This window comes from Actinia tenebrosa, unplaced genomic scaffold (genome assembly GCF_029948245.1).
Source record: "Actinia tenebrosa isolate PJP-AT-01 unplaced genomic scaffold, QUT_ActTen_1.0 PGA_scaffold2__45_contigs__length_23673736, whole genome shotgun sequence".
In the NCBI taxonomy this organism is placed as follows: domain Eukaryota; kingdom Metazoa; phylum Cnidaria; class Anthozoa; order Actiniaria; family Actiniidae; genus Actinia; species Actinia tenebrosa.
The window spans coordinates 11631231-11646576 of record NW_028292579.1 but is presented as its reverse complement, the minus strand read 5'-3'; the positions used below and the strand labels follow the sequence as shown (position 1 = coordinate 11646576).

General features: G+C 38.9%; 1 protein-coding gene across 1 annotated transcript; it reads left to right on the top strand.

The window, feature by feature from the left end:
- The first annotated feature begins 214 nt into the window (after positions 1–214).
- Positions 215–10980, top strand: LOC116293105 (uncharacterized). Its single transcript, XM_031700502.2, has 7 exons — positions 215–560; positions 6044–6084; positions 6617–6661; positions 8410–8481; positions 8572–8616; positions 9385–9507; positions 10356–10980. The coding sequence occupies exons 1-7, from the start codon at positions 331–333 to the stop codon at positions 10829–10831; spliced, it is 1032 nt and encodes a 343-aa protein (XP_031556362.2). The 5' UTR covers positions 215–330; the 3' UTR covers positions 10832–10980.
- The last annotated feature ends 4366 nt before the right edge of the window (positions 10981–15346 follow it).

The window sequence follows — 15346 nt, the reverse complement described above, 5'->3', positions numbered from 1 at the left end:
CAGAGTGAACATCTAAAACCCAGACCCATTTTATTTAATGAGTTAATCTAACAGGTTTTTTCTACACTTGCATGAGAAATCTCCTATTGCATGCTAATGGTTGTTATGCCAACAGTTTCCTTGGCAATGCAAATTACTATCTATACTGGCTTGAACACCTTCTTCCTGAGTGGGGACTGTCTTCTTACGTGATTTACTGCTTTCCTAATGTTTTTCTCGCTTGCAAATAAACTTTGCTAGTATACCAACTTTTTGTCTTCTCCTTTCCAGTTAGTCCCAACAAGAAGGCTAAGAAACGTTGCAGCCCCTTTTGTGCAAACTTAAAAGGAGATGTTTCTACATCAATCCAAGCCACTTTATGTGGCTTTGTTTGTGTGTTTATTTAGTTGTGTCGTAATGGCCTCGGCACCTATACAACCTCCACCACAAGGGCCACCACTACATCCAGGCTTTCCAAATGCACAGCAGCAATTACAGATAGGACCACAGCCAAAAAATCTTAAAGATATGTTGAGCGTGCTTCAGAGAACACAAGCTATGATGCTACAGTTGACTATCAGGTCAGTCGTTAAAATTATATTAAATACGTTTGCGACCACTATCGCTTTACAGTATGGCACGAACAAGGTGTACATTATCTGAAAGCCGAATTAACATATTTTAGGAAGAAATCTTTAAAATGTGATGTACAACAGCAGGACATATTTAACAATTTCTAAGGAAAGCAATAAGATTCTCTAACCATAAATACTCGTTTTCTAAAACATCCTTCCATATTTTTTCTAAGGGAAAGTTCACTTAATATGCCGAGGAAAGGGGGGTGGGGTGAAGAAGATATGTGTTTGGGGGGGGGGGGACAAAGCTCCTTGGGACATGAAAAGGGGGGCTCTTAAAATTTGACATGCACACAAGGGGAGCTGGCTCTCAAATTTTAATTTTAAAATTTTCATGGGTTAGTTGGGGGGCCTTTTGGAAAATGAAGTCCACAGTAAAAAAATGTTTTTGAGAAGAAATCTTTATCCCCCACGCCGCATTCAATGAACCGTTTCCCTAAGCAAAGTCTTTTGAACTTTTATGTTGCGAAGAATAGTCAAAATTGTTTTTCGATCCTCGCCTGAACTTAAATAACTGAAGAATTTCATCTCTGAACCAAGCGGGAAAGGAGACGAAATCTCTTAGTATAGTAATTACCTTTTTAAATTTATTCTGAGTAAAATAATTGTTATTTTTTTACTGAATTGAAAGCGGCCTCATAGAATTGCTTTAAGTTTCCCCATATTATAACCAAATATTTGGTCTACAAAGTCTCAGGAGCAAGTTGCTTTCAAAGATAAGGTCTAGATTTAGAGATAATTTGTGAAATGTAAAGTCAAGGGCATCAAAATTTTGATAGGGCAAGGAAAACTTCGATTGCAACCAACCTAGCGTCAGGAGAAAGTTTGATTCATGCGTACTATGTATGCGAAAAATTATATTTAACTTTAGTCTGTTACGAGAGCTATAACCGTTTCAATTTAAATACCCTCACATTCTGAAAACTGGGTCGAGCCACCTTAAACAATTTTTTCTTAAAATATAAAATGCATATTAGTACAATATCTCAGAAGATTAGGCCATCTCGTCACATTTCGTGATATATTTTAGATTTCGCTCTTTCATTTATTTCTTCTTGGCAATAATAATAATAATAATAATAATAATAATAATAATGGAAACTTTATTTCATATTTACTATTTATTATACAAATAGGTAATTTACAACTGACTACTTGAATATTGACTGAAGAGAAACGCAAGAATACGCATTTACACGCTATTAAACACACACACACACACAAACGAAGGAAGAAAAGAAAAAAAGATTACAATTTCATCAAATCAGGATTATTCCAAGCTTTGCTCCTACAACAGAAAATATAGTATGCTGATCTTATGGTTATATTCATTATATTTCTATTTATATATTTTGGGTTGTTTTTGTCGAGCCCTATGTTGTCAATCATTTCTATAAAAGTGGAACGTTCATCAGAAAAAAAGCGCCAAGAAAACTAATAGACATGTTTACTAATTTAACGCATTTGAAATCACTACTTTTAAAAGCCTTTGAGACTGTTTTTGTACCTTTCTTCTTTGCGTTCAGCATTATTTTTGAGATTTGAACCCCACAGTCAGTTCTAGAACATAGAGGCATAGTTATTGCAAATATTCTCCCTAACTTAACCGTTAGGAACCGCGTCCGAGAGCGTTGTTGACGAAGACGAGGTGAGCTGTTTAGGTACACCCCACTTTAAACAAGACCCTGCTGGCAGGGTAAGCTGGGATACCTGGATACCTGAAGGACCTGGTTTCAACATGCATGGAGGATTTAGTTGGTTGAGCTTCCTAAACTACTGATAAAGTATTTCATGACGTCTCAAAGTAATGACAAACCAGACCCTGGTTGGGATGGTTTACTAGTAACAGAGTCTCGAAGAATCTAAAGGAGAAGTAAAAATAAGTTGCAAAATTTCGAACGACAGTGTTAAAGACCGTTTGCAGGCAGAGCGTTTATACCATACTCATCAAAAAACTCAATCTGGAACTCCAATTCCAGTTCCGGGATCCGGATTTTGGCATACGTAATTAGCTTGTCGTTATGCAACGTCTCAAAAGCATGCACATTCGCACGGCTCGCTTTAAAATCAAAATGTTTCATGTAAAACGTAAATAAGGCTAACATTTGCTTTACATTTTATAATTTTATAATTTCTCGATATTTTTTAATGAATCGCAATTTTTAAGTTGAAGAAAAGTTAAAGTGCTAGTCTTACGAAAATGACATCATCCCTGGGAATCGTACCATATAAAACTAAATATGTAATATAGCTTACTGTCCAAATTCTTTTTCGATACAAGACTGGGAAGATGTTGCATTTAGCCAGTAAAGTTTGGCCGTTTGAGTCCGCCATTAAGCGATTGCGCTCCTGGCAACTTTTAGTGATTCGAAGGAAGTGACGTCATACGCGCCACCCCTTCAAAATTCGCGGCTTCTCACAATGTGTAATTGCAACCAAATTTCGACTATTTTTGATTTAAAAACAAGCCTTAAACCAAGTAATGCCTTCTTACAGAGAATGCTGTAGAGTCAGTGTGGATAAAAAGGATGCCAGTTGCGCATATGACGTCACACAAATTAAAATGCAACGACAAAATCGCTGCTCATAGAAATGGCGGACGAGCTTTTAACAATTTTCGGAAGCAAAATTCAGACGGGAAAAGTTTCTTTTTCGAACCAATTATTGTTTATTGGTGAACATTATAACCTATTTGAGCATATACCAAATCGGGGATTTTTTTGCGTCATTAATATTTTCGTAAGACTAGCACTTTAAAGGAGATCATAGACGCTTCGAACGGCAAAGATCAAACCCTGGAATGTGCGTAGAAAACTATTTATTTTGCTTCTTAAATCAAATAGAATCTGAAAATAAATATTACTATGTACCTCATGTTCCTTTGTGAATAGACTTTGAAGCAAAAACAGTTAATATAAATACATAAATGTAGGTTATAAGACTATATTGTCAAGTTCAAGAGAATAACGAGTCATACTGAATGAAATATTTGTTTACTATCGCTTATCGTAATTCTTGAAACCCTGTTCTCCTCATCGATCTTCGCTTGTTCGTGCAGAAAATACTGTTCGAGTAGATGAATCATGAATAGATAAACCAAAACAAGCTTTTGTCCATGAAGTTCATTGAAAATTCTTAGAAATAATCGCTTCGAAATCATCCCGCTATCTTCTCGCGTTGAAATTTGAAAAATTAATTTCTAGTTCGGCTGTCTTGAATTACGGCGGTCAACGAAATAGAGCATGCGTAGACATAAACCTGTGCCACGTGATCTCCTAGCTCCGCCCTCTCATAATCACTTGACAACATAGTGACATTGATTGACATCTGGTACATGATAATTGATTGGAGTATAGACGGGAATCCAATAGCAAATGCCCGCAAAGGTCTCTTGGGTAAGTTCCTGAAGACCCCTGGGTAACTATTGCGCAACTTTGCCATTTTGTCGCGGAGGAAAAAAAACAAAAAAACAAAGGCATTTTATAGCTGGTATACCACAGGTATCCCAGCAAAAAAAAAAAAAAAAAAAAGACATTTAATGACTGTGATCCACAGGTATCCCAGTAATAATACAGACAAAAAGCTATATAAATAGCGCGACAAGACGTCGAGTCGAGTTCGAAAATATGAATGAAAACAGTGCCGCCGGTTGACCGTCGCTTTGTACAGCCAAAGTTTTTAGTGTCATCTACGCGCCTCATAGACTATCTATTGACTCATAGAAAACTCGACCTCGTAGTCTAATTGTTAAATATTGAGCACTTTTATCTAGAACAATCTTTTCATTTCTTTTTCAGTACTTATACTATCACTGCCATTTGTATCCCGATACCTCACTCGACTCCCTCAGCACTTTCCAGTTTTCTCCACTAGAGAAAATCTGTGTTGAAATTCTTAGTTACGTCATGAATGTCAACATCTTATTCATAGCATTAAATAAAAAGTTGTTCGGTGACTTCCAAGTCTTTTTTCATTCACACTCTTTCATTTTCTTGACCTTGTTCAAAATGAGCAATCCAATATTTTCTGTAGGGAGAATATTATATAAAAGTATAGCAAATCTTAGACGTTTTTCAATTAGTGTAAATGATCTAAGTCTGAAATTTTTTATCAACCATCAAATTGACTATAATTCTTGAATTAAACGAAATAGTTCGGCAAACTAGAGTTTTCATCATTATTTTATGACTCTTTGCTTGCATAGTAAAAAACTCTTTTAGTAACGATTATTCATAGGAATTTCACATAAAAGCGTCATGAAGAACCAAGTTCATGACACATTCTTGGTGGTTGCTAAGGAAACACAGGTTTTTTATTTTGAACGTTGCTAAGCAAATGAAAATAATCACTGACTCGAGGCCAACGCAAACTTTCAAATCAACGCTTATTAGTTGTCAGGGCATCTTTTGTCTGTTCGATTATATAAACTAATTACGATTTTGAGACGACAATACCACTAAATATTGAAGGCTAGTTGGGAGAAAATATATTACTATTGGGCGGAGTCGCGAAGCCGCAAAATACCGAATATATTTTCTTCCAACGCCGTCAATATTTCGTGATATTGTCGTCTCAAATTCGTAATTAGTTTATAGTATCGCGATTCTAAAGAATTTAACACATAAAAATGAAAAAAACTGACCGATTTTCGTTGATTAAAAGCGAAATTTTCCTTACGAGCTCGCGCTATGGCGCAAGCAACAAGCGTAAACATTTGACGCGCGCGCGCTGAAACTTTCCTTTTCGTCGCGCGTTTGCCAATCCGAAATTTTAATTTCGAAACGACAATACCACAAAATATTGTCGTCTCAAAAATATATGAAGCTATTTAGTGAATTGCGATACATAAATAATATTGAGTTGAATTAACAAATTTCAATGGAATATTATAGTTGCGTACGATGTTTTTAAACATTGCCTACAATTTGAATACTTTTGTTGATAACTTTTCAATCGAGACATTGAAGGACTTGCTTATCTTCATATCTATACACACTCTATGGTGATTTTTATAATCCCCCACGCACTAACAACAACACAATTGTAGTTTAGGGACTAGTTTCGTCCGTTTATTAGGACCTTTTCAACCTAACTTTTGATTAGACGTTTAGACAAGCACGTGACAGATGACCATTCTCAGTCGTCTGACCATCGTAGTTGCAACACTCAGTTTGTAGTTCTCTGATGCTCAGGGTTAGCCTCAGTTTCGTGTAGAATATTCACGTGTTCCACTAAGGTCCGTGAAATTTCAAAAGTGTTTGCATTGTTGAAGTTGAGCATTCTTTACTTTACCGTTGGTATTTGTGAATATTTAGACACTGATAAGAGACTAAGTCTGCTGAGTAAATGAGTCTGTGATGAAGGATTACAGCGGTCACTGATTGTACGAAGTCGGAAATGTTAAACTTTGTGCTGTTATTGTTTTTTAGAATAGGACAACTGGAATCAAGGCAGAGTATGATACTGAAAGGTATGGAATTACATGGCGCTCAAGTCTATTAGTCATCCTTCCTTCCTTCCTTCCTTCCTTCCTTCCTTCCTTCCTTCCTTCCTTCCTTCCTTTCTTCCTTTCTTTTTTCCTTCCTTCTTTCTTTCTTCCTTCTTTTCTTCATTTCCAGGGAATAACACGTTTTCTGTAATGGGAAAACATCCATTTTTGAGCTTCTGGGACATAGCAACGATAACTAATGGGAATTGAAAACATGACTTCTATCCACCACGTTAAATCCTTACCCCCAATAGTTGTAGGATGTCGAGCAAACCAACCAACTTCCAGCACGCGAGAATACTGACGAGAAAACAAACGCTCAGCACAGCAACAATCCATCCTCATTCCGACAACTAACCACTACTCTACCATGGAGGTGTCAACCAAAGAAAGAGCAGAATTCCTAGAACTTCTTTAAAGACCGCTCATGTAGTACCACTCAAGCAATGTTGTTATCGTTAGGTAATTGTCTATTCATGAAACCAAGATATGTTTATTTACTGTTGTATGACAGGGAGAGATGGTCGTGATGGTCATGATGGTAAACAAGGGCTACCAGGTATTTAACGGTGCTTTACACTTACTTGTTAGGTACTCGTGTGTTCATGTACACCTTATTGCAAAAGGGTTGTCATATATAAAAAAAGAAAATTAGGAATAACTATGTAATCTTCGTTCTTGCAGTTTATATTTTTCTTTCAATAGACCTTATTCGTGGTGTGACAATGTTTTCCCAATTCAGCGTGACAAACCTCTGGGGGAATGAAGAGTTGTTGTTTTGAAACTCGTCGGGATATCATCATGAATTTTTCGAAGAGTAAAAACAAAAGAAAATGAATCCCCTGAAGGTTCGCCACGCTGAATTGGGAAAACATTGTCACACCACGAATAAGGTCTATTCTCGGTCAGAAAAAAAAAGCTCCCCTCAGCGTTACAAGAACAATATTTCAACAAGGATTTTTCCCTTTTATTCGTAACATGATAATATGCCCTTTGTAGCTCAATAATCACGTGCTGCTTAATTAACTGAGAGCAAATGAATGAAGATTTTGATTCCCATGGGTGAAATTTACTGGAACGTAAACACACTTTCTACAACCTGTTTCGAGAGGTCGTAATAAAACTGCAAATCATAACACACTGGTTACACATCGTTTCATTCGGTTCTTTATAGATAAAAAGAATCACCACTGAATTTGAAATAAAATCAAACATTTTTTCTCTCCAGTACAGACACGTGACCGTTAACTGCAAAGGACCTATTAATTATTACTTGGCATTGTAGTATTTAGCTAATTATTTGATTTGAGTGATAATGTCTTGCGATCCAAGATTTTGACTGCCGTATCGTCGAAGTGGTCCATTGGCGTAACGATATATTACGACATCTGCGCCTGCTCGGCGTGCTTAGTTTGTTACACTTTATGACACACGACATCTGCGCATGCTCAGCGTGCTTTGTTTCAGTTTTTTCTTTCTATCTTCGTATCCTTTCAATGGATGTTTTAGGAATGGCTAAAGTCAAAAAATATTAAAGGATATATAAATATGACCCCATTTTTGGTTTTAATCCAAAGTTTGGATATAAATCTGAGTCATGGGAATTTTTCGAAACGCGTCCCACATGGAAAGGAGGGACGATGGATACTTAGTCATCAGCTGCACAATGAATATACTGGGTCTGCTGGTCATAGCAAGGGGTTAATCATCTATGGTCTAGGTGCCGACTAACCTCTCCCTTACGCTTCTGCCGAGCTTCCTGATCAGTTTGTAATTCCCCCCGGGATAGCGGTGTTGGGGCCGAAATCTCCAGCGTAGCCGTAAGTCCATACGACGGTTCAGCATTCGATGTCTGGAAGTATGGTCCTGGTTAATTTACTGAGTTAATAAGATAATTTCAAAATCTCGTTACCAGTTGAACTTTTAAATGCATTCATTCATACTTTGATTAGGGGAAAAGGAATCCTAAATGCGCATGCGCGATTTAGGTAATTCCTAGTAGTCTTTCTCCAACCATACTTCTGATTTTAAGACGGCTTTTTTTCCTAAGCTGGAAAAAAAAATTAGTAAAAAAGCCTACGATAAGAAGGCCTATTTGAGCTTCGTGGTGGATGTGTAAAGAGTTTTGGCTCAGGGTTACAGATAAGTGGGGATTAAGATACGGGCTTCACGAGCACCCATTTTCACACAAATCCTTCTAGTATCTATTCTATCCTTGATCTCATACTGCATGACAGCAGGACCCCCTGCTCCTTAACGAAAACAGAATGCGACTCTAAAGTGTTATGATTCTCTCTATCGTAATAGGAAGAGATGGTCGTGACGGTAAAGATGGCCCAAGAGGGGAGCCTGGTGTAAATGGTGCTCCAGGACAACCAGGTAATATATAAAAACCTCAACAAATACTAAGTTTCATATTCCGTAATAAATGGTTTACTTACACGATTTGTTGTATTGATGTTTACGTAGGAAGAGACGGCAAAGATGGGGAGGATGGCAAACCAGGACCTAAAGGTATACACATGAATTATAAGTCTTGTGCAATGTGTTGTTTGACATTATGTGAAAATATACCCTAATCCATCAAAAACATGGGCTATAACCCATGACGAATGTTGAAAAAAGAGAGCAATTCAGCAACTTCAAATTGTCGTTAATGGCAAACGTGTGGAAATCAGCGATCGTCCATCGCCAACATCAAGAGGTATAACACATGCAAAGTAGTCAAAAATGACATAAAAAGGCCTTTTCATTGTGTGTTTTAAAGGCATTAGAGTGAAAATCATTCCAGAAACTATAGCCCATGATGACGAATAATGTATATAATTTTAAAAGCGAGTGTTTTTCGATGGTTTTTCGACAAAAGCATGGACTATAGCTTATGTTTTGATTGTTTTTGGCCCATTTTGCAACGTTTCTCCAAATGAAGAATAATGTATGTGGTTTTTAAAAAATTTGATTTTCGATGGTTTTTGGGTCAAAAGCATGGACTATAGCCCATGGTTTTGATCGATTTTGGCTTATTTTCACACGTTTTTGAAAATGAACAATAATGTATGTGGTTTTAAAATGAATGATTTTAATGCAAAAAGCATGGTCTATGGGCCATGGGTTTGATGGATTTTGGCCCACTTTCACACCTTGAAAATGATGGTTTGTTTATCGGGGTCGAATATGGGAAAGGTTTGAAAATTATCAGAAATTCATGAAAACATTGGGTAATATTAACCCATGCAGAATGGTAAAAAATGTCGAAAAATGAATTTCCCAATTTTTCTACAGGTGACCCAGGGAGTTCTGGAGCGAGAGGTCCTGTGGGACCCAAGGGTGACAATGCAGGGGGTCTACAGTATATTCGCTGGGGAAGAACAAAGTGCCTTGGTGACAGCGAGTTGGTTTATTCAGGTAAGATTTCAAAATTGAAAATAACATGGATTTGCGCCCAGACAGTAGGGAATGGAAATATGGCAACCATTTTGAATAACTATTGTTGCTTTCCGACTGGCTTATCTGAAAAACACGTGTTTCCACGTGAAAACGAAGCTAGTCAGTTCAGAACAATCGTCATTTAAATTGTTCGCCATATTTCAATAGCATTTTTCAGGGTTACTAAAATACCAATATACTGACAAATATTGTAAATAAAGGCTTTGGTTACATGGAAAAGAAGAATATCAGCAAGAAAAAATGAGTTGTAAAAAATCCCAAAACATCGTTACAGTATGTTAGCATGTGCACTAGGTTTGGCTCGTCCGCATTTCAGTCCCATGACGCACAATTTTGACGTCATGTGTGGAATACGGTATTTGGTGTATAGGCCTGGCAAGAAAAAAGTGGGGTTGGTCACTTATTTGGACACCGTGTTCGTGGCGTTCCCTTTTCACAGTCATACGAAAACTGTTCTAAGCATAAGCACGAGCATAAGATGAAGGGGTTTATGTCGCTAGTGAGGACCATGCTTTAATGATGAATGTAAACAACAAATAATAGTGATACTTTATTAAAAGATTTGGAGTGTCAAAGACGTTTTCAAAGATCCAAGGAGGCCTCCAGAGGAATTCCTTTTCTGTATAGCATAAGATGTATATTATTCTTTTTGGGCTTGGGTAGGGGTAGGGTAGGAGGATTTATTGTGCTTAGTAGGCACTGTTTCCCATAGTAAATCTTTGATTCGCCCCTTTAAAAAATGGCACAAACTGCTTTGCGTAAATTAAAAGTATTTACAGCCCATAAATATCAATTCATCTACGCAGGTCGTGTAGGAGGAGAATATTACCAAATGAAAGGCGGAGGAACGAACTACCTGTGTCTGCCAGAGAACCCCAAATATGGCAAATACAAGGAAAGGTTTCAAAAAGGTGGGATCGTGTTTGGCACAGAATACGAGGTCAAGGCCTTTAATCCATTCAATAATAAAAACCTCCACGACCAAGATGCTCCTTGCTCTGTCTGTTATGTCAAGACCCGCAGTACCAAGCTTATGATCCCGGCAACAAACGTGTGTCCCGCGGGATGGAAGCAAGAGTACAAAGGCTACCTGATGACATCATTCCGTGGCCATCATCCGAGTGAGTATATCTGTGTCGATGAGGAAGCAGAAGGAATTCCTGGAAGTGGGAGGAGTCTTAATGGCGCGCTGCTGTACCCGGTAGAAAGCAAATGTGGAACTCTGCCGTGTGCGAAGTACCTCAACGGTCGTGAACTGACTTGTGTGGTGTGTAGCAAGTAATCCGACCTTGCATTCGTAGTCATCACTTATATAACATGAAGTCTTGTAGTGTGTGTCAAGTAAACTGACTGGTTACTTAGAGATTGCGTGGTGTAAAAAATGTTATGGTGATGAATAGATAAGGTACCAATAAATCATTAAAGATACGAGTATCGCGTTTGTTAGTTATTTTTCCTCTTTCTTCTGTACTAGAATCCACAAAAAGTCTCGCTTCAAAAAAAAAAAAAAAAAAAAAGGAAAGGAACAGAAGTTTGGGGGGTATGGATAAATGTGAGAAGATACTTGAATAATACGTTTATGAAAACAATAAGCAATTATTGGACGAGGTTGAGCAAAATATCGTGATTTGTTAGTGGCGAGCAAGGGCAAATAATTGCTTGCGAGACAATAACAAATCACGATATTTTGTGATAACCGAGTTCGATAATTGTTTTATCATTCAATCATCACAGGGAGCGCTATATAGCTAGTAATTGTTTTATAAGTATATATGGCGTGCACTCTTTTGGAGAGAAAGTTGCACATCTATCATCCTTCACGATGGCCAGGAATAATGAAACATTTATTACAATCGTTCCTAATAACACGCACTGAATGGTGCAATTCGCGTCAAACTAGGTTTTAATGAAGTCAATCAAGGCAATTTACATAACATTTTATAAATAGATGGGCTCGTAAACTTTGTGTTTTCAGGCTTTCCAGTAAAAAAACCTGATTGATTCCAGCAGTTGTGGTGGTGCATTTATTTGTGGTGGAAGGTGGGCAGGAGAAGATCCGTATAAGCAAACTTGGTAGACCAGCAGAATGGTAGGTGCATCTATGTGTGATGGGAGGTGAACAAGGGAAGAGTATAGGCAAAGCTGGTAGTGCAGCAGGTATGGTGGGTGCAACTTTGTGTGATGGGAGGTGCGCTGGGAAAGACTTTTATAGGCAAAGAGCAGGTGTGGTTAGTGCATCTATATGTGATGGAGTTAACAGGGGAATAGCTGTATAGGCAAAATGGAAGACCAGCAAGTTTGCAGCACACCGATAAATCATGATGGAATACATGGCGAGTGTAGCAGAAAGTCAAAGAACGATTCCGAGCTTGTTTGCTGGACGAATGATGTGCTAAAGCAGCTATATCGTCAACACTATAAACAAGACTACGAGACATTAAAAGCCAACGGGTTTAACTTGCCTTTGAAATTATAGCTAATTCATGAAAAGGAAACCCAAGTGTCAAGAAACCCTACGATAAAGCACTATGATGCCACTTTACCTTTAGTCCGTGATAACTCCACCTACTACATTGTTGCAATCAATCATGTGATGGAGAATGGTGAAGAAAGGACAATTGCCTTTGCTTCTCGTACTATGTCTAGTAGCGAAAGGAACTATGGACAGATTGAGATAGAGGCTTCAGGTTTAGTCTATGGTGTTAGACGATTTCACCAATATCTGTTTGGCAGAAAGCTCATTCTGGGAACTGATCACAAGCCCCTACTCCCTATACTTGGGGCAAAGACTTCCATACCTTCGCTAGCTGCTGGTTGCCTACAGTGATGTGCCTGGATCTTAAGATGAAGTTCCGCAAGCCTGTCGATAAGGTTGACACTCCTGAAGAGAGGGACATCTTCCGCTTCACTTATGTAAATGACCTTCCATCAACGGCCAAAGACATCTCAGTTCCATCTTGAAAGGATCCTGTTCTTTCTAAGGTGTTGCAGATCATCAAATTTGGATTGCCTGACAAAGAGGAATGTGTAATTACGGAGGTAACAAAGATGAGTGAAAAGTCACATTATAAGATGAAACATCCCAAATATTATTTTGATGAAAGAAAAATAAATGTATCTATCATGGGCTACGTAACAAGCGCATGGAGTGCGCTGGTATATAATTCATATATAATTCAAAAACAAAAATAATTCATTAGCGGGACGCTAATATAAATTCAGTTAAAGAGTACTATTAGTCATTCGCGTCCTACCATCTACGCCTCTAGTTTTCAAAAAAAAAACAACAAAAAACAAACTTGTAATGTGTGATGAAGAAACTCTGCTGCGAGAAGAACTGTTTCTATTCGGGGTGTTCCTCAAGGATATGTGGATCCATTTGCAGCTACGTTTGACCAATTCAAATCCTATCTGGACAGCAAATTATCCACCCTAAAAGAAGATCATACCGAAGAAGCGAGAACACAACCCAAACCCGCTCCCTGCTTACCAACCTCCATGCACAACCAGCCAATCTATACTTCCAACTCCCTCCTTTACCGTTCCCACTACTCCTCACACACACCCTTCCACCTCACCCCACCCCAACCCTACCTCCTACCCCTCATCCACAATCCACTTCATTCCGCTCAACTCTTACCCCTTCTCTATTTACAGTCCCCACCCTACTGTCCTCTAACCCTCTCCCCCCACTTTTCCTCCTCCTCTACTTCACCCCCCCTTACATAAACATCACCCTTCCACCCATCCTCCCCACGACACCACACAAATCCGCAAATTCATGAACTTTAACGTAGCTCCTGACAGTATTCACCAAGAATCCCGTACCCGTCCCACCCCTACCACCTCCAACGTGCCTTTGCATCGAAGCGAGACGAACGGTGAGATTGCAATGATAGGAACCTGTGAATAATTGTCCAAGGTTTTAAAAAAAGCTCACCGTTCGTCTCGCTTCGATGCAAAGGCTCGGCTATCTTTCAAGACGGCGCACGGAACTGTGAATGGGAATATTCTATCGTTTACCTCAACACATACAAACTCACCCCCTCGCAAATACGACTTCTTCACAAGGGCCTCAAATTTGTACTCACATTCCCTCTCACCTCACATAACACCCTCAATAACTCCTTTAAAAACGTCCGCCGACGCACCTTCCTTAAATTCCATTTCACACTTACGCCACCCCCTTTCAGAAACCACGGTTCATGGACACCTCTCATCCCCAAAAGTCATAATTTAAGAATATATAACGATTTTGGCTGGGAAGATCTTTCCAAACAATACTGCAATACACCCAGACCCTCCTCCCAAATCCACTGCAACCTTACACCCAATGAACAAACAGCACTTAAACACTTGAAACGACTTCCCAACACCATAATTAAACCAGCTGACAAAGGTGATTCCATCGTTCTCTGACATAAAGATGACTACATCAAAGAAGCTTTACGCCAGTTGAGGACCCCACTTACTACAAACCCATCCCTCATGACCCTATTCCTCCCTTAACTAACACTATTACACTACACCTTAATAAAATACTTTCCCATAAACTCATAGGCCCCAATACTTTTCGATTCCTCTTTCACCCTCCCCAGCTAGAACTCCTCTCTTCTACATGCTCAACAAGATTCATAAACACAGACACACAGACCACCACTCATACTCTTCTTAATCTTCATGAAATGTATACTATACCACAGCTTCTTCTCTTTTGACAACAAACATTATCTCCAAACTCAAGGCACAGCTATGGGCACATGTATGGCCCCATCCTACGCCAATCTTTTCCTTACTGATCTCAGAACACACTCCTTTCCTCTCCCAACAACCTCCAACCCTTTATATGGAAGAGATATATTTATGATATATCATGATATGGACACATGGTCTCTCCACTCTTAACACATTTACCACACACCTTAATTCCTTCCAACCTACCATCAAGTCCCAACATACCTCCTCCCCTCATTCTATCAACTTCCTGGATACAACCATTATTCTCACCCCAACGGGACATCTCAAATCAACCCTATGCACTAAACCAACTGACAGCACTCTCCTCCTCCACCACTCCTCCCACCACCCTCTCAATTGCAAAATCAGTACAATCTACAGCCAAACACTACGTTACAGACGCCTCATCACTGACAACACTTAATTTCACAAATATCTGGACCATCTTCGATTCATTTTACTTAAAAGAGGATATACTGACTCCATAATCAACTCACAATTCCATAAAGTCCTCCACCTCACTCAAAGATAACCCCTCCAACACAATAAACCAAAATCCCCCCTGACCAACATATCCTCCCCCATCCTTTCCTTTGTCATACCTTTTCATAAAGGCCTCCCCAACATTTCTCGAATTCTACTCTCCCACCGGCACCATATCTCTAATGATCCTTCCCTTTCTCCTCTTTTCTCCACGCCCCCTATCACTGCCTTTCAAAGACACCGCAATCTTAGAGATACATTAGTTCACACCAAATTCCTATCTTAATATTCTTCTACGCCTTCAATAACAACTCTTTCCTTCCCTCTCTCCTCCTCTCAATCCCTCTAACACATACACATAACATCCCATTGCATTACACAAATGGCCTTAACTACCCCTCGAGCCAAAACTTGCATTATACCCAAAAGCCACTTGGATCCTCTCTACATCGACCGAAATTGTTCTCAGCTGGTTCCCAAAATTACACATCTCAACTAGTTCCTCAAGACAACCACGACTAATCCACCTACAGTCTCCTCCCCCCAAGATGTCCATCTTCATCCCATCATCCATCCT

Excerpts from the sequence above, each read along its gene's own strand:
- LOC116293105 (XM_031700502.2), top strand. The coding sequence starts at position 331 with ATGTTTCTACATCAATCCAAGCCACTTTATGTGGCTTTGTTTGTGTGT. Across the intron at positions 561-6,043 it reads ATGCTACAGTTGACTATCAG|AATAGGACAACTGGAATCAA; the intron begins GTCAGTCGTTAA and ends ATTGTTTTTTAG. Across the intron at positions 6,085-6,616 it reads GCAGAGTATGATACTGAAAG|GGAGAGATGGTCGTGATGGT; the intron begins GTATGGAATTAC and ends GTTGTATGACAG.